Raw genomic sequence first — 18,445 nt, 5'->3', positions numbered from 1 at the left:
CAGTAGTTCAATAATGAATGCAAAAAAAAGTAACAACTCTGGGCTCATGAGGTCACAGAGCCTTCACAGAAGCTATGACATTTATGAAGTTAACCATGTTGTCTGTTTGCCGTCCTCCGCATCAAGTCTTTTCTCTTAAAGCTTTAGTATCTTTGAAGCTTGGTTGGCAGCTTAAAAGTGCCTTATATGGTCTTCTCTGTGCACATAAAACTTCTTGGGATCATCTGTAATTAGTTGACTACGCTGTGTTCACAACTGCCTGGTACTTGGATATGGTGCTTATCTAAAATGGTAGCTTTCGATTTGACTTACAGAATGGAATAGGATTTAGGTCCAAGTATAATAGGGTGGATTTTCCAGTCCGAGGTTAGAAGGAAGAAAACACTATAAACAAAAGTAGAATGTATACAACTTGATTGAAAAAAGAGAGAAAGTTATCTCAACAGTATCAGAGTACATGCCCTGCATCTGTTCTGTGCCATATGTGCTAAGTGCGTCTTTATTATTCTTATGTTTACAACTTCCCTCAGGTATTAATTACCTTTATTTAGTAAAAGGAGAGGTTCAAAGAGTTGCATATATTCCAATGTCATACAAAGTATCATACATTAGTAAGTCAAGTTTGCTATACTGTCCCAGCAGCCATTCTGATCTCAAAAGCATTGTTCTTTTCACTCTGTTGTGCTGCCTTGTATAAAGGAATATGAGAAGAGACAAAAAGAAAGTAAAAGGAAAGGCCAGGTGCTGAGGCTCACGCCTGTAATTCCAGCATTTTGGGAGGCTGAGGTGGCAGACCACTTGAGGTCAGGAGTTCGAGACCAGTCTGGCCAACATGGTGAAACCCCGCCTCTACTAAAAATAAAAAAGTTAGCCACTCATGGTGGCAGGCGCCTGTAATCCCAGCTACTCAGAAGGCTGAGGCTCAAGAATCGCTTGAACCTGGGAGGTGGAGGTTGCAGTGAGCTGAGATCGTTCACTGCACTCCAGTCTGGGTGACAAAGTGAGACTCAGTCTCAAAAAAAAAAAAAAAAAAAAAAAAAAGAAAGAAAGTACAAGCTGGGTTGTGGAGTCCTTTTAATGCAAGGGATATGTTTTATTCTGATGGAAATGGGGAGCCATTGAAGATTATTGAAGGAGGAATATCTTCTAGATATTTTAGAAGGCTAATCTATCAGGCATAGATGGGCTATGTCAGATCAATAGAAATGATTATTCATTCAAAAATGATTTATTGAACAAATACTATGTTCTACAGTGTCTAGTCCCCAGGAATAGAGTTGCATTAATTAACATTTATCTACAGAACTCTTTTATTTAAATACACTGTAGTATGTAAAGTGCAGATGCTATGTCTTATTTATTTTTTTCCCAACTAAATTGTCTTACTCATAATAATTTTCGCAGTTTTCCAACTGTACGTCAATGCTGTTGTTACTAATAAATTATATTTGGAAATCTTCATGAATTTATAATAGCATTTTTGTTGATACAAACTTTTTCCTTCAAATTCTTTTTAAAGATCAAATACGTGTTTTCAAGGAACAGTATCATTTTTTAAAGATCATAAATCAGTATCATTGTTAAAAGGAATATTCATTTAAAAATTTTAGCAAGCATTGCTCTTACTAGACATTTTTGTGATGAATGTGCAGACCATGAAGAAAAAATCAATTAATAAATAAGCAGCAGTAATCTTTAAATGTTTGAGAGATAGAGGATTCCATTTTATAGAAGTGAAGAAATATTATGAGTCATTTGGTGTACTCATATCTTACTTTACTTATTTAGTGATATGAGAAGCTCTAGCCCAAGGAAAGGTACTCAGATACGGTTGTCAAATTCATTTTCTATTTCCTCTTTGGATTTCAAATGCATTTTCATAGTCTAGCAAAGTGAGTTCACATACCTTATACGTGTGCTCTCTGGTAAGCAGATGTCACAGAATTCACTGGAGCAGAGTTGAAGACACCTGTCAGGCATTTGTTAATTTCAGCTGTGCTGGAACTCTTTGTCTATATCAATCACATTCTTTGGTGGGACAGAAAGCTTCTATCATTAACAGATCTGCCAGTAAGCCCTCTTTATCATATTTGTAGAGGGGTAGTAAATAGGGTAATTAATTTTTTTGATAGTGTTTATATATGTGGACCTATCATTTGAAATTACTAAAACATACATTGATTCATTATAGTTACTGAATTTTTGGGGGAAGGAATTATCTGGATAAAGTTGAAAAGAAAGTGGAAAGCCTAAAATTAACAAATGAATGAGACAAAAAAACTTCTAAGATTGAAACAGATAAAGACTTGCCCCCCTAAAAGCAGTATAATGAACACCAAAGCTATGATTTCTGAGCCTGGGCTTCTCAAAAATACATTCTTTTCTTTTTATATATAGCACAGGCATCTAAACTATAAACCCAAATGTGGAAAGAGTGAGGATGTGACACACTTTGATGATGGGTTGGAGAATGTATTCCACCAGACACCACTCAAACTATAATCCCCACACTTGAAAACTAGTTCCAGTTGTACAGTCATGATAATTTGCATTTTGTAATACATAAGTACATACTATGTCATTCCTTGGAAGCTCCTTCTAACTTTCACAGATGCATTTCTGTTAATCATTCAGCCACAGTATGATTTCCTAGACTTTGTCATTCATTTTCCTATTCAGTAGCCTCCTATAAGATCAATGTTAATTTTTCCCAGGGATGTTGCAATGTCTTTACTTAGAAGTAAAGTAATTTCTCCCAGATTTGTAAATGTGATCCCATTTGTATAAATTTAGCTCATTTGAATGCCTTAATTTAGTTAGATATCTAAATTTTAAAACCTTAATTTTATGTCCTTTTATTAATAAAAGACCATCCTAAGGCTATTAATAGATTTGATACGTACATTTAAAAAGAAAGTATGTTAATCGTCTGTTATTTTTATGTTACTACTGTTGTCTAATTAGGCATACATCTTCACTTGTAAATTGAGAGCATTTATTGTCTTCCACCACTGACCATGTTTTATGTCCAGAAATCCCAAGAACAGTGACTTCTAAACGACTAATTAGATAATTTAAAAAATGATAAAGAAAATATCAGTATTATCTGCTAACTCATTTTACCTCAACAAAACTTATCATAGTACCAAAAAAAGTTGTATTTTACCATTTTTGAAACATTCTAGCTCAATGAGAATAACTCTTAAAATCAACTGAATCAGGAAAGTGTCTTACATGCTTTAGATTCTTCTATTCAAACTGTACACACTGCCCCAAGTAAATATAAATTTAGTACTTGAATGACAGCAACAAATGCTGAAACCTAACCCTAAATTCTTAGTACTCTAATGGGCCATATTTGGCAAATCACTTCTCCCTCTGGACTCACTGATCCAGCAAATATCTTTTTTGTTGACTACAGAGTGACACTGCATGAGACACAGAGTGCAGTTTTATGATTTTCTTTTCTGCAGTTGTAAAATTAGTAGTATTGACTGGGGTCTGAAATAATGAGTTAGTTTTAAAAAGTTACCAAATGATGCCAAGTGTGGAATTAGAGTTTTGCTTTAAACAAAATTCTGTAATGCATTACAGAAGCAAGTGTGCAAGAAATATAACTAAATTTATTGCTCCACAATTGAGCTTCATTTCAACCTTGACTCCTTCTTAACTATCTTAGAAGAAAACTTAAGCTAGTTAACAATTAACCTAAACTCATTTAAGGATTCTTCCCTAACTCATTTGAACCAGGGGTGTCAATTAAGATCTGGGGAAGGCCTAAGCAGTTCTAGGCTTTACAAGGGAAGAGTTCATCTAGCATCCTTTGAAATGAAGCTAATCTGTTCTGACCTTTGTCCCAACTACAGATCCTTTGCTCTCCATGTTCCTGCTGTGCCCTCTTGGATACACATGTCACTCTGTGTCCTCATTGCAACCACGAGTTTCCTTCAGGTGACAGGCCTTTATCGGCTCTTTCCATATCCCTCTTTTGGCCAGAGTTTCCAGAACTTATTTAGAGCTCCCATCCAAGAATTCGACTCTTTAATCTGTGTTCCCTGGTGTCGTCCTTTGGCTACTGAGTTGCTGTAGGGATTGGAGTGAGAGGCAGATAGAGGAAGAGGAAAGTGAATTCTTAGTTAACACCACTAGATTTTCATCGTTCACATTTATGAAAACTAGTCAGTACTTACATTTTAAATATAGTTTCTCCTATAGCCTGAATATTTACTTTGTCATTACCTCTAGTAAGGAAGCGTAGTTGGATTTGGATGATACTGGAAGCTCAATCCTAAAAAGTTGGTCCGTCTTAGAATAATACTTTTTTCTTTCAGATGTGACTTCATAAAAACTTCCTGCTGCTAGGTAATGGAACAATGAGCCACTGTCAGCCTTGGAAGGAAACTGAGGAGGACACTGGGATTGCTTCCCCAGCATTAATCCCGGTCTTCCCCCATGATGTAGTATCCATATAGTTTGGGGTAGGGGTGCTGATTCCATGTTAATCAGTGAAATCTCTTCAACCTTGACAGTGGTGGGTGTGACACCCAAGTTCTTCTAGAAAGATGCCTAGCACTATTGTTCAGTAAGTAGCAAAAGAGAATATTTCTCTTCTGGATTTTGTGGGATGCAGATATAAAATTGGGGATTGATACATGATTTTGCTACCCTAAGTGAAACCAGGATGACATGATAGAAGGAAGAAGACAAGTTGAAAATAATTGGAGAGAAACAGAACTGGAGTCCTAACTAAACTACACTTGAAAATCCACCTTACTTTTAGAGACTTACAACTGGCCAAAAAGAGTTTGTATTACTTCTACAAGCAATTTGAGTGTTTTGTCTTTTGCTACCAAAAAAATTCTAACTAATACAAAGATATACTTGCTAACAATTCTGAACTGTATTAACTCCAAAATCTTTCTCTCATCAGTCTGGTCATCATTTCAGGTCTACTGGGTATCTTGACTTCAGTATCACCAAGATATATTGAAGAAGTTAAAACTTAGACCTCTTTTTTATCTCCATCCTCTTTTCTCCCAATCTTCTCCCCTTACCTTTTTTTCTTTGCTAATAGTGTCACCCTCTAAATGTTCTAAGTTAGAACATTTAGAATTGGCTGAATACCTCCCCTTTTTATGCTCTTCCATTCCTCTTCCACCCACATTTAGTTGGCTACCAGGTTTTTCTTATCCTACTTTTAATTTTTCCACGGTTATTGGCTAAGATCAAGTTTTTGCCACATTTTAACTAAATTATAGCCTTTTGTTATTATAAATAATAATCTATTATCATTCTGCCTCCCAACCCCAATGATCTGTTCTCCACACTGCAGTCTACAATTTTAAACAAACTGTAACTTTTGATCATGTCCCTTCTTTATTTTAAAACATTCGGTTGACTCGTTTAAAGGATAATATTCAAACTCTTTAACCTCAACCTATTTTTTTTTCTTTTTTCTTTCTTTCTTTTTTTTTTTTTTTCTGAGACAGAATCTCACTCTGTTGCCCAGGCTGAAGTACAGTGATCTGGGCTCACTGCAACCTCTGCCTCCTGGGTTCAAGCGATTCTCCTGCCTCAGCCTCCCGAGTAGCTGGGACTACAGGCGCCCGCCATCATGTCTGGCTAATTTTTGTATTTTTAGTAGAGATGGAGTTTCACCATGTTGGCCAGGATGGTCTCGATCTCCTGCTCATGATCCATCAGCCTCGGTCTCCCAAAGTGCTGGGAGTACAGACGTGAGCCACCACCCCCGGCCCATCTCAACCTATTTTTTAAGTTTCTCCTTCTATCTTCATTCTGGCCTTGCCCTTATTTTAAAAAAGGAATACTATTAATAAGCGCATAGATTTATTGTGAGGGTTAATAAAGATGATGTGTGAAAGTATCTGGAACATGGTACGTTCTGAATTCAATGGTAATTGCTGCTGTCTGCTGATAAATAGCAATTACTCGCCAAATGCTGCCTCTCTGACTTTGCATATGCTGTTCCTTTGCCTGTTCTCTACCAGCCCCTTTGGGAATGTCATCTTCTCTTTCAGAATTCAGATGGTTTCTTCCCTCTGTGATTTCTCCAACAATCAGTAGCTCTTTCTGTTATGTAATCTTCGCATTTTGTCAATCACTTGGTTAGTAGCATTTATCACATTGTATTGCCATAGTTTTTAAGAAAAGATTGCCTTTCTCTACTGAGTTCTGTGAAAAAAGGAACTAAACCCTGTTTACCTCTCTAAAATTACAACTCTGCTCTCGCACTTTCTATCCCATTTCCCAATTTTATTCTTCTCTTATGCCTGTAAATATTTAACACTATATGGTTTACCTATTTGTCACATTTTCTAGCTTCCCCATTAAAATGTGTTTTACTAGGATGGAAACTTTTGCCTTTTTATTCACTAATGTAGTTCCAGTCTCTAGAAGTCAGCATTTTGAGGGAATAAATGAATGTCTTATTTATCTTTTTATTTCTAATGCCTAATGGAGTAGCTTGCCTATGGTAGGTGCTAAACAAATTTGGCTGAATAAATGAATGAGTGATGCTACACACCTGGAAATCTGTAAGAATTTAAATTAGCGACTTAAATGTAGAAGATTTTCTATTACAGTAAACTTTAGTGAAGGTAGGGGTCAATTGCAGCGATATCTCCCAGGTTCCCCATTTTGAACTGTTTAGTTTCTTTTCTGGGATGGAATTGAAAGAATGAAGGTCTGTGTGTGTGGTGGGGGGAGGGGGGCCCGGGGTGGAGGGAGATGGAATCTGCTAATTAGTTTTTATCTGTTTACAAATAGGAAGTGATTTAAACTGTAAATAAAATATTCACCAGTCTTCCTGTCTGCTTGTTTATAAATGGGAAATGTAAACCCACAGATGTTTTATCATTGTTAAGAACTTTTTTTTTCTAAATTATTTTCCTATCTCGTGAAAATAGTTGAATTTCTACATAGCTATTTAAAGCAGAGGTTTTTTTTTTTTTGAGATGGAGTCTTGCTCTGTTCCCAGGCTGGAGTGCAGTGGAGTGATCTCGGCTCACTGCAACCTCTGCCTCCTGAGTTCAAGGGATTCTTCTGTCTGAGCCTCTCGGAGTAGCTGGGATTATGGGTGCCCACCACCACACCCAGCTAATTTTTGTATTTTTGGTAGAGACAGGGTTTCGCAATGTGGGCCAGGCTGGTCTTGAACTCTTGACCTCAGGTGATGTGCCCACCTCGGCCTCCCAATAAAACAGTTTTTGTTAAGTTACAATACAGAAATAGAACTGAGTGGAAACAGAGTTCCTTTTAGTGCTGATTCTGATTTTTATGAGACTTTAAACTTCATTTAATACTAATCACAAACCAGTCAGATATTGACGAGTGTGTTGATCTACTTTGAATTGGTGATTCAAATGTAGAAGGTTCTCTGTTCCATTATAAAAATAACCTCAGCTTATAATTAAAAGGAAGAATGAAAAAGTAAAAGCAATGTCAAAAGAAGGAAGGATGGAAGGAAGGAAAGAAGGGTGGAAGGAAGGAAAAAAAAAAGGGAGAATGGGGTTGGGTGTGGTGGCTCACGCCTGTAATCCTAGCACTTTAGAAGGGTGAGGAAGGAGAAACTCTTGAGGTCAGGAGTCTGAGACCAGCCTAGGCAACATGTTGAGACCCCCATCTCTACAAAAAATTAAAAAAAATTAGCCAGCATGGTGGTGCACACCTGTAGTCCCAGCTACTCAGAAGGCTGAGGTGGGAGAACCCCTTGAGCGAAGGGGTTTGAGGCTGCAGTGAGCTATAATCATGCCATTGCACTTCAGCCTGGACAACTGAGCAAGACCTTATCTGGAAAAAAAAAAAAAAAAAAAAACAAGAAGGAGAAAGAAAGAAACTGAAGTGTTAGTGTAGTGAGACCTCACTCAGAAATGAACCAAGCATCTGTAAAGTGATACTTACTTTTAGTTGTGTCTAACAACAGCATTTCAATTCTGTGGATATGTTAGTATGAGTATACACATACACACATGTACACACATATATATTTACTCACCACATAATTAAGAATTTCAAAGATAAAACTCATTCTTTTTTCTGACTTGAGAATTCTGTTGCTACACATTCCTTAATGGAATGATGTTTGTCTTCACTGTGGCAAAGACTGTTAAATTATGGGGAGTAGTAAATTTGTTGATTTGCTGCAATAAAAATCATGAAGAAATAGAGCTCTTTCTCTTCCAGCTGTGTTCTTTCTTCCTTACTTTTTTAATCTCTCCCCTAAATGTTAGGACTGGGGCTCTAAGGCTATTGAGCCCTTCCTTCTTTAATAGTTGTAGTTTAATCTTAGCATCATACAGTCTAAATCTTTAAGGAATGACTTCATCTTTAGATATTCAGGTGAAAGAGTAGTTGGACACAGCCTGCCTATGAAGCCTCATTCTTAGCCACTCTCTTCATCTGTCTAATCCTATCCTACTGGTATCTCTCACCAGGTTTGTAATATACTCATGACTATTGGCTGTTGGTCATTCTGTTCCACCACCTGGTTTGCCCTTTTCCCCTTTTATCGTCTAATAAAAGCCATTTAGTCTTTCAGAGTTTCATCTAATAAGTCTTGTCTAATAAGCAGTGTGAATGTTGACTCTGCTACGGTGTTAGCTCTGTTGTTTTTAGCCTCTCTGGGTCTCATCATTGTAACAGTGCCTATCACAGAGCCTGGTAATGATGATTAAATGAGGTCATATGTGCTTAGTACATTCTTTAATAGCAATATATGCTCAATACGTTTGGCTGTCAGAAGGAATCAGATGCTACTTTCTATACAAATATTGCTCCTTGTGCAGATACCTCATGAGAGTCATTATTGCCTTATATTGTAATCACTGATTTGTCTTTATATTTCTTCACTCTTTTGTGTGCTCTGTGAGCATAGACTTCTGCATTTTAAAATACTCAATTCTAGGCAAAATGAATATTGTTAAGAATAATCACTTGCAATCTAAAAATACTTTCATAAACACAAATATATAAGTTAGATAAGTATATTCAAAGAAAGAAAACGTAGGACCAAAAGAATGTCAAAAGAATAAAGAGCTAAGAGAAGACTGAAATATACCAAGTATAGGTATATTAAAATAAAAATATATTTTTAGATTCATATAAGAAGATTCAATTTTTTGTTAATTACAAATACAATGATACAGGTTATACATGTGAGGGCTTGTTAGTTGGAGAGAGACCAAATGCTGATGATAAACAAAAGCCAAAATCCTTTTCGGGAAAGTGAGTTATTGATTAAAGCCTCCTCTATCTGGATGTTGATTCCAAGACCAAATGATTTTGATTGGTACTCAGTGTGTAATGGAGGTGGGGTGGAGAGGACCATGCAACTTTTATGAAAAACCTAGAAATAGGTGAAAGACGTGAAGAAATCAATGCATGAGTTCAAAAAGAAATGTATTTCAATTCACAGTGTCAGAAATTGGTTGGAAAGATGTGACTGGACTTTAATCTCTAGTTTGGAGTTCTGTTAGACTTTTGTTTTCAGTTAAGGAATATGAATGGAAAAGAACCTTAGTTTCTAACATCAGTGAGGAGGTAGCAAACTTTTGTTGTCTACAGATACTTGATTTCTTCCATGCCTATTATGTTGCCAATCTGGGTCCAGACACTTCAATATTTTGAGTAGTAATTTAGGCCTTGGTTTCATTATAGTTAGATTTCCTTCATTATTTGGATATAGGAAGTAGCAGGACTACTGCCAGGAAAGCCAAGCTTCAAGATAAAAATGAGCTTCATGTAAAAGGGTACAGACAGTGAATAGAAGTGAGGGGCAGTATTTACAAATTGAGCAATAGCTATTTGGATGTAAAGAAGTAGCTAGTACAAGGAGTCCCCAGGGCAGACATATATTGTGTAGCCACAGAGTGGTGAATCAACCTTGAGAAATGCTAGTATTAAGAAACCTTAGGTGATTTAAGACTATCCAGATAGTCCCCTTCATTTTTAAAGAGCCAGATTATGGAACTATATGATTATACCTGGAATTCCACATTGCTTGAAATTACACAAAACCTGGATTTGGAAAGAGAAATCTTATTTATGTATTTTTTAATTTTTTATTTCTTATAGAGATGGGTTTTCACCATGTTGCCCAGGCTAGTCTCAAAATCCTGGGCTCAGGTGATCCTCCTGCCTCAGCCTCCCAAAGTACTGGAATTACAGGTGTGAACCACCGCACCCAGCCTGGAAAGAGAAAACTTAGAGAATAAAGGACCTCTATGAAAGTTGAAAAGGTAATTTCAACTCAGAAAAAGTGGCTACTAAACCTTGAGGTTGGTTTAAGGAGTTAAGGGCAAATTATTTTTATCTTGACTTATACATAGGAACATTTTAACTGCTAATTACTAAAACTAATAAAATATATTAGAAAGTCCAAACAATTCTGTAATCCTGAAAAGAGAAAATCAAAGGACGCTGCATTCTGTAGTCTGCATAGGATTGTCACATATATCGTCTCCCTTAAGCCTATCAAACAAATGTTGGGAATGTGTCTTATGCCCATTTTATATTTTTATACCAATGATTGGGTCTCAAAATAGTAAAATGAGCTGTCTGCTTGATTCCGATTATTGTGTTCTTTATGCTAGAGAATATTTCTATAGGCTGAGAAAATACGTACTTACTATAATACTAAACATTGACCATGATCTGATGTGTTGTATTATAAATGCAGATAGGCATGCCTGTTAGTTCAGCTTCCTTCAGACTATTAATTGTACCCAAATAGACTATTAATTGTACTCAGCTATTGTTCATATCCATGAACAGCATAATACTCAATTCAGTTCCTCAGTCACTTTTAGAATACACATTTTATCAATGAATTTAAATGAAATAATTGTAGTAATTGAAGTGCCTTACTTGCTTATATGAGACATGCGCTTAGAGGGCTTTTAAATATGTAACTACATTACATTGAATTACTACTGATATAATACAAAATGTTAAAATTAAAATCTGAAAAGCAGAATGCCATGGATAACCCCTGGCAAGTATGCATTAGCTTCCATAACAGCAAAGCACATGGTGTAAGGGAACCCGTCCTGGAATCAGACTGCTTGACACTGACCTTGTCACTTACTTGGTGTGCAATACCAGGAAAATATCTTTTACTTCTCTGTCGCTCAGTTTACTCCATCGTATCATGCATTCCATCAGAGTTGGTTTTTTTGTTTTTTTTTTTTTTTTTTTTTTAATTTATTTATTTTTATTATACTTTAAGTTGTAGGGTACATGTGCATAACGTGCAGGTTTGTTACATATGTATACTTGTGCCATGTTGCTGTGCTGCACCCATCAACTCGTCATTTACATCAGGTATAACTCCCAATGCAATCCCTTCCCCCCTCCCCTCTCCCCATAATAAGCCCCAGTGTGTGATGTTCCCCTTCCTGAGTCCGAGTGATCTCATTGTTCAGTTCCCACCTATGAGTGAGAACATGCGGTGTTTGGTTTTCTGTTCTTGTGATAGTTTGCTAAGAATGATGGATTCCAGCTGCATCCAAGTCCCTACAAAGGACTCAAACTCATCCTTTTTTATGGCTGCATAGTATTCCATGGTGTATATGTGCCACATTTTCTTAATCCAATCTGTCACTGATGGACATTTGGGTTGATTCCAAGTCTTTGCTATTGTGAATAGTGCTGCAATAAACATACGTGTGCATGTGTCTTTATAGCAGCATAATTTATAATCCTTTGGGTATATACCCAGTAATGGGATGGCTGGGTCATATGGTACATCTAGTTCTAGATCCTTGAGGAATCGCCATACTGTTTTCCATAATGGTTGAACTAGTTTACAATCCCACCAACAGTGTAAAAGTGTTCCTATTTCTCCACATCCTCTCCAGCACCTGTTGTTTCCTGACTTTTTAATGATTGCCATTCTAACTGGTGTGAGATGGTATCTCATTGTGGTTTTGATTTGCATTTCTCTGATGGCCAGTGATGATGAGCATTTTTTCATGTGTCTGTTGGCTGTATGAATGTCTTCTTTTGAGAAATGTCTGTTCATATCCCTTGCCCACTTTTTGATGGGGTTGTTTGTTTTTTTCTTGTAAATTTGTTTGAGTTCTTTGTAGGTTCTGGATATTAGCCCTTTGTCAGATGAGTAGATTGCAAAAATTTTCTCCCATTCTGTAGGTTGCCTGTTCACTCTGATGGTAGTGTCTTTTGCTGTGCAGAAGCTCTTTAGTTTAATGAGATCCCATTTGTCAATTTTGGCTTTTGCTGCCGTTGCTTTTGGTGTTTTAGACATGAAATCTTTGCCCATGCCTATGTCCTGAATGGTACTACCTAGGTTTTCCTCTAGGATTTTTATGGTATTAGGTCTAACATTTAAGTCTCTAATCCATCTTGAATTAATTTTCGTATAAGGAGTAAGGAAAGGATCCAGTTTCAGCTTTCTACTTCTGGCTAGCCAATTTTCCCAGCACCATTTATTAAATAGGGAATCCTTTCCCCATTTCTTGTTTCTCTCAGGTTTGTCAAAGATCAGATGGCTGTAGATGTGTGGTATTATTTCTGAGGACTCTGTTCTGTTCCATTGGTCTATATCTCTGTTTCGGTACCAGTACCATGCTGTTTTGGTTACTGTAGCCTTGTAGTATAGTTTGAAGTCAGGTAGCGTGATGCCTCCAGCTTTGTTCTTTTGACTTAGGATTGTCTTGGAGATGCGGGCTCTTTTTTGGTTCCATATGAACTTTAAAGCAGTTTTTTCCAATTCTGTGAAGAAACTCATTGGTAGCTTGATGGGGATGGCATTGAATCTATAAATTACCTTGGGCAGTATGGCCATTTTCACGATATTGATTCTTCCTATCCATGAGCATGGTATGTTCTTCCATTTGTTTGTGTCCTCTTTGATTTCACTGAGCAGTGGTTTGTAGTTCTCCTTGAAGAGGTCCTTTACATCCCTTGTAAGTTGGATTCCTAGGTATTTTATTCTCTTTGAAGCAATTGTGAATGGAAGTTCATTCCTGATTTGGCTCTCTGTTTGTCTGTTACTGGTGTATAAGAATGCTTGTGATTTTTGCACATTAATTTTGTATCCTGAGACTTTGCTGAAGTTGCTTATCAGCTTAAGGAGATTTTGGGCTGAGACAATGGGGTTTTCTAAATATACAATCATGTCATCTGCAAACAGGGACAATTTGACTTCTTCTTTTCCTAACTGAATACCCTTGATTTCTTTCTCTTGCCTAATTGCCCTAGCCAGAACTTCCAACACTATGTTGAATAGGAGTGGTGAGAGAGGGCATCCCTGTCTTGTGCCAGTTTTCAAAGGGAATTTTTCCAGTTTTTGCCCATTCAGTATGATATTGGCTGTGGGTTTGTCATAAATAGCTCTTATTATTTTGAGGTACGTTCCATCAATTCCAAATTTATTGAGCGTTTTTAGCATGAAGGGCTGTTGAATTTTGTCAAAAGCCTTTTCTGCATCAATTGAGATAATCATGTGGTTCCTGTCTTTGGTTCTGTTTATATGCTGGATTATGTTTATTGATTTGCGAATGTTGAACCAGCCTTGCATCCCAGGGATGAAGCCCACTTGATCATGGTGGATAAGCTTTTTGATGTGTTGCTGAATCCGGTTTGCCAGTATTTTATTGAGGATTTTTGCATCGATGTTCATCAGGGATATTGGTCTAAAATTCTCTTTTTTTGTTGTGTCCTTGCCAGGCTTTGGTATCAGGATGATATTGGCCTCATAAAATGAGTTAGGGAGGATTCCCTCTTTTTCTATTGATTGGAATAGTTTCAGAAGGAATGGTACCAACTCCTCCTTGTACCTCTGGTAGAATTCAGCTGTGAATCCATCTGGTCCTGGACTTTTTTTGGTTGGTAGGCTATTAATTGTTGCCTCAATTTCAGAGCCTGCTATTGGTCTATTCAGGGATTCAACTTCTTCCTGGTTTAGTCTTGGAAGAGTGTAAGTGTCCAGTTTTTTGTGTTTTTTTATTTGATGTTGTGTTTTTAGTGTCTACAATAGTACTCTACATATAACAGGCATTCGATACATTTTTGTGAACAGATCTGCAAAGTGGAATGACTGTATTATCTACCCATAGGATGCTTCAAAAGTATAACGCTTACCAGAATTCTTAGCAAATATAGGAGATAGTAGCAACTAGCAAATATGGGAAATGCTAACTTTTACTATTGAAATTGTCATTAGGTTTTATTATTATGGTTGAAGGTGAAATAAGTATATATATATATAAAAAATGAAGCTGCTGTTTTAGAGAAAGGCCCTCCACCTGGGGCAGCACATTTGTATCTAAGAGTTGGTTCATTTTAGTTAAACCCAGAGGGGAGAGCTATGGCTTTATGTACATTCTCGCTAATAAAAGTTTGAAGTTACCTTGAACCTCTGTTTCTTACTCTGTTCTACTTCACTTCTCTTTGTCTCACAGAAAATCAGTTGATTCTTTTACTTCTAATGGTTGAGCTCATCCTGAATTTGAGAAATCTTTATGAAACAAGATTCTGGGAAAACACACAAGCAAACAAACAAAACCAAAAAAGCCCCTAAAAACTCATTCAAAATAAACCACTTGCTTATTGCTGCTTCAGGAATGATTCATTTTTCTGTGTCTCAAATCCAAGGTACAACTCTCAAAAAATGTCTTTGAAGCAAACTGGTAATGATCTTGGCTGTTGATAACCTGGCTGTATCTATCCATCTCCATCTGTCTGTCTGTCTAGCTAGCTATCATCTATAATGATAGATTTCATTTAATACAGAGAAAATGTGGTTTCATTTTTCCTTCCTTTCTCCCTTGTTTCTTTTCTTCCTATTTTTTCCTTTGTTTCCTTTTTTCTTTCTCCCACTTTCCCTTCTTCTCTCCCTCCGTCTGGATCTCTCCCTTTTTCTTTTTTCTTTTTGTCATTTTTCTTCTAAGCTCTGTAAGATTTATAAAGAAGAATGAGGAATAAGATAAAAATCACTGCATTGTGATTTAAAATGCAGGTAGACATATCCAGAAATATGTCTTTTGGGGTCCTCTCCCTCCATTTTCAACCTAGTTTTAATAAAACCCTCCTTTGAGTCTGATGCTACCTTTTACTTGCCTCTATTGGTGAACTTAATATGCTTTATTTATTTGCATCACATACTTCTCAGCACAGTCTCAATAAAGCTTTGTTTATTTATCAACTTGACCTTTGGCAAACTTTTTTTGCCTCTTCTCACTTCACCTTTCCGTTGCTCCCTAATTCTCATTTCAACAAAGGGTTGTTGCTGCTAGTTTCTCACTGATGCTACAGTAGAAGTCTATGAAGTGTCTATTTATTTGTAAATAAAACAATGTTTGCAAATTATGTATATCAGTAACTCAAATGTTATTTTTTACACGTTTATTTGATTTTACATTTTAGAATATTAAGATTTTTTTTTTACAATTTTAAAAAAGTTTTATCCTGTCTTCTTTATATCATAAATATGCAAATGAAAGCTTTAGTATAAATACAGTGCAGCATTTAGTAGCCACACCTGAGAGCTCAATCACTGGTAGGTACAGATATTTGTATAGGTGGATTTTAATTGTTGGAAGCATATTTTCAATTCTCAGTGTTTGTTATACTAAAATATTTATAAGAATGTAGAGAAACTGCATCTTTTATATCTGCTATTACATTGAAATAAAACAGCCAAGGGCTTAAATTTTATTTTTAATCCCATTTTCTAATTTCAATATGTATCTTATTGGCTCTTATTTTTGTTTATATTTTTGTTAACATGGATACAGTAGTAGTATTTGAGCTGTTGCATAACTTGCATAGACCTCTGTAGCCTCCAGCATGGATCATGTACTCATTACATTCAAGAGCATGCTTACTGTTGTTCTTTGTGTAAGAGGTCACCGTTTCCCTACTGCAAGAGGAAGTTCATTTCTGTTACTTCATTAAACTCCTATATGTTTGTATATAGCTACAATTTTTATATGCAAGTGCTGTTTCAAGGCAATTAAAGTGTTCTTGCCTTGCCTTGCCTGCCTGCCTGCCTGCCTGCCTGCCTTCCTGCCTGCCTGCCTTCCTTCCTTCCTTCCTTCCTTCCTTCCTTCCTTCCTTCCTTCCTTCCTTCCTTCCTTCCTTCCTTCCTTCCTTCCTTCCTTCCTTCCTTCCTTCCTTCCTCCCTCTCTGTCTCTTTATTATTGTATTTGAATTTTTTAGGACTGAGTTAGAAGACCGATCACCTAGAATCTGTGTGCAAAATTAAATTTAGAATATTAGGTAGGAAAGGGATAACTTTATCTTTTAAGGTTAGGGCTAATAAATTTATTTATTTTCTCTGTTGTTTCCCACTGCCTTATAGAGGCACTCAAACATTTAAATCCAAAGCAACACATTTCTAATTGGAATTGTTGTATTGATATGGGAAAAGACCCAAGGATTTTCTTTTCCCGAAGGTACCTAGAGTTCATATACTATCTGTTCTCCAATCATGTTAATAAATTGATTCATTCTAAACTGTTAATGATTGAACATATTGATGCAGGATTTTTCATGGCCACTTTGCCAGTCGGGGACTTCTGTGGCTGGCAATGACCCCGCCTAGGCCTTGCTTGGCCCCAGGCCTGCCGCAGGAGGTGTTACACTCATTTGGCCCACTGGGCCATGCCTGGCTTGCATACCAGCTCAACCCACGGCAGGGCTGAGTGTGTCCCCACCTCCCTGCATTACAGCTTGTACCCGTGTTGGATGGTTCTCGAGTTCTTGTCCTGTGTCTGAGAAAAATGAGGTTACTCTGACAACTGAAGGCTGAGCATGGCGGAGAAGAATTTTACTGAGCAACTGAACAGCTATCCACAGAAGGGGACGTGAGGGTGGCCCCCCCGACCTGAAGTTGGGTGGTCTTTCTCAGTGTGGCTGGGTCTGGGCCTTTTATGAGCTTAGAATGGGGCAGCATGTGCTGGTTGGTTTGTGAGTATGCAAGAAACTAAAACAAAGATATCATTCAAAGGTTGGAAGGGCAGCATGAAAAACCAATTAGGGAAGGGTAGGTTTATGTAAAATAGGTGAAGGGTGAGGACCAATCAGAGGAAAGTGTGCCACATGGGAAGAGAGGGTCTCAATCCAGTCCATGGATTTAACTTGTAGCTTGGCTTTTAGACTTTAAAGTGTTTTTGGCTTGAAGGTCTGGTTTCACCAGGGACCTGCCCCTCTCTGCCTAGGGATTCGTCTGCTTCCTGCCACTATCAATGTCACTCTTCACAGGAGTATTTTCAAATGAAGGAATATTTAATGAAATAGGAACATTTATGTCAAACTCAGAAAGACTAGTGAAAGTTGGGAAGAATCTCTGGAACCGTACATGTCCACAGTAATGGTTCAATAAACCACTTTTCTAGAAGAAGCATTTTGCGTTATTGCTACTAATTTTGCATTAACTTCCTTGGTAATTCACTTTTCTTGTTGATGTTTTAGTTCTTAAGATCTCCCTTAAGGAATCCCCTTTCCAGTCCCCTTTAAATTCCATCACATGGGACTATCAATTATACCTCTGCAAACAACTCCTACTTTCTGCTTCCTTTGAATCTGTGCAAAGAAACAAAACATAAAAGCCAAAAAAAAAGTGTATTGTTGGGAAAACATTTAAGGTATTTCTTAATAAAACCAGGGTAGCATTTTTGGGCTATATCCTACCTAAGTGTGCCACAACATCAGTATCCTTTAATAACATGAATAATTAAAATTCACTGATTTGAATTTAAGCAGCTTAATCTGATAATCTGAGCTTCTGAATTAGATGAGTGGGCAAAAAGTCAGGTGAATCAGAGGGAGAAGTGGAGACTGCACTGCGTGGTTTGCCAGTCATAATCAATCTACTGTTAGAAATTATAAGGAATTTCCTTTGACACATAAAGCATGCAAAGTACATAACTTGTTTCCATCTAATTATATCCTTGTGTGGTGAATGTGTTGTCAGATTCTAAAACCATCTTTGAATTTGCTTTTTTTTCCCACCTTGGTACTCTGTGCTTTCTGAGATTTTATATGGTCACATGAACTGTGAGTGATGCTCAATATTGACAAGTACAGTGCAAACAGCAGATGGTAAGATATTGATGGAGACATTTGTTAATGGGCCAGTTGTCTTGCTTAGATGTACAGCTTTTTGGCAGAGTTTTGGCCTTTTTTTCTGCCTTTCCACACTGTCTACCTTAGGAGGAGGAAAAAACCCAAGCCTCTTTTATGTTTTTCATGGGGAAAAAAGGAGGTGAATGTCAAGATAGCATGAGCCTTAAATAAAACTACCCTTAGTAAATGGAGCTACTTGGAGCTACTATATCATGAAAAAAAAAATCTTTAAAAATATTATAATTTCTTTGAAAATATTTAAAAACCATTTTTTTTCCTTTTTATGACCCCGTTAGTCTCTTTAGTAATTAATGTTTTCAGTATTGGATACACAGCT

General features: G+C 36.9%; 1 protein-coding gene across 8 annotated transcripts in view; it reads left to right on the top strand.

Moving 5' to 3' along the window:
- CACNA2D1 (calcium voltage-gated channel auxiliary subunit alpha2delta 1) overlaps positions 1-18,445 on the top strand; it is a 501,837-nt gene that overhangs the window by 34,493 nt on the left and 448,899 nt on the right. Inside the window, exon 1 of one of the 8 annotated variants that reach the window (XM_050782807.1) lies at positions 1,529-4,457. The exons of the other annotated variants lie outside the window; for them this stretch is intronic. Within the exon in view, the coding sequence (XP_050638764.1) occupies positions 4,453-4,457 (5 nt within the window). The 5' untranslated portion in view covers positions 1,529-4,452. Of the gene's footprint in view, positions 1-1,528; positions 4,458-18,445 lie in introns of those variants that run through there. 8 annotated transcript variants of the gene reach the window in all.

Source organism: Macaca thibetana, chromosome 3, assembly GCF_024542745.1.
Source record: "Macaca thibetana thibetana isolate TM-01 chromosome 3, ASM2454274v1, whole genome shotgun sequence".
Classification (NCBI taxonomy): domain Eukaryota; kingdom Metazoa; phylum Chordata; class Mammalia; order Primates; family Cercopithecidae; genus Macaca; species Macaca thibetana.
The sequence above is the reverse complement of the archived record's forward strand: the minus strand, read 5'-3'. Positions and strand labels throughout refer to the sequence as shown.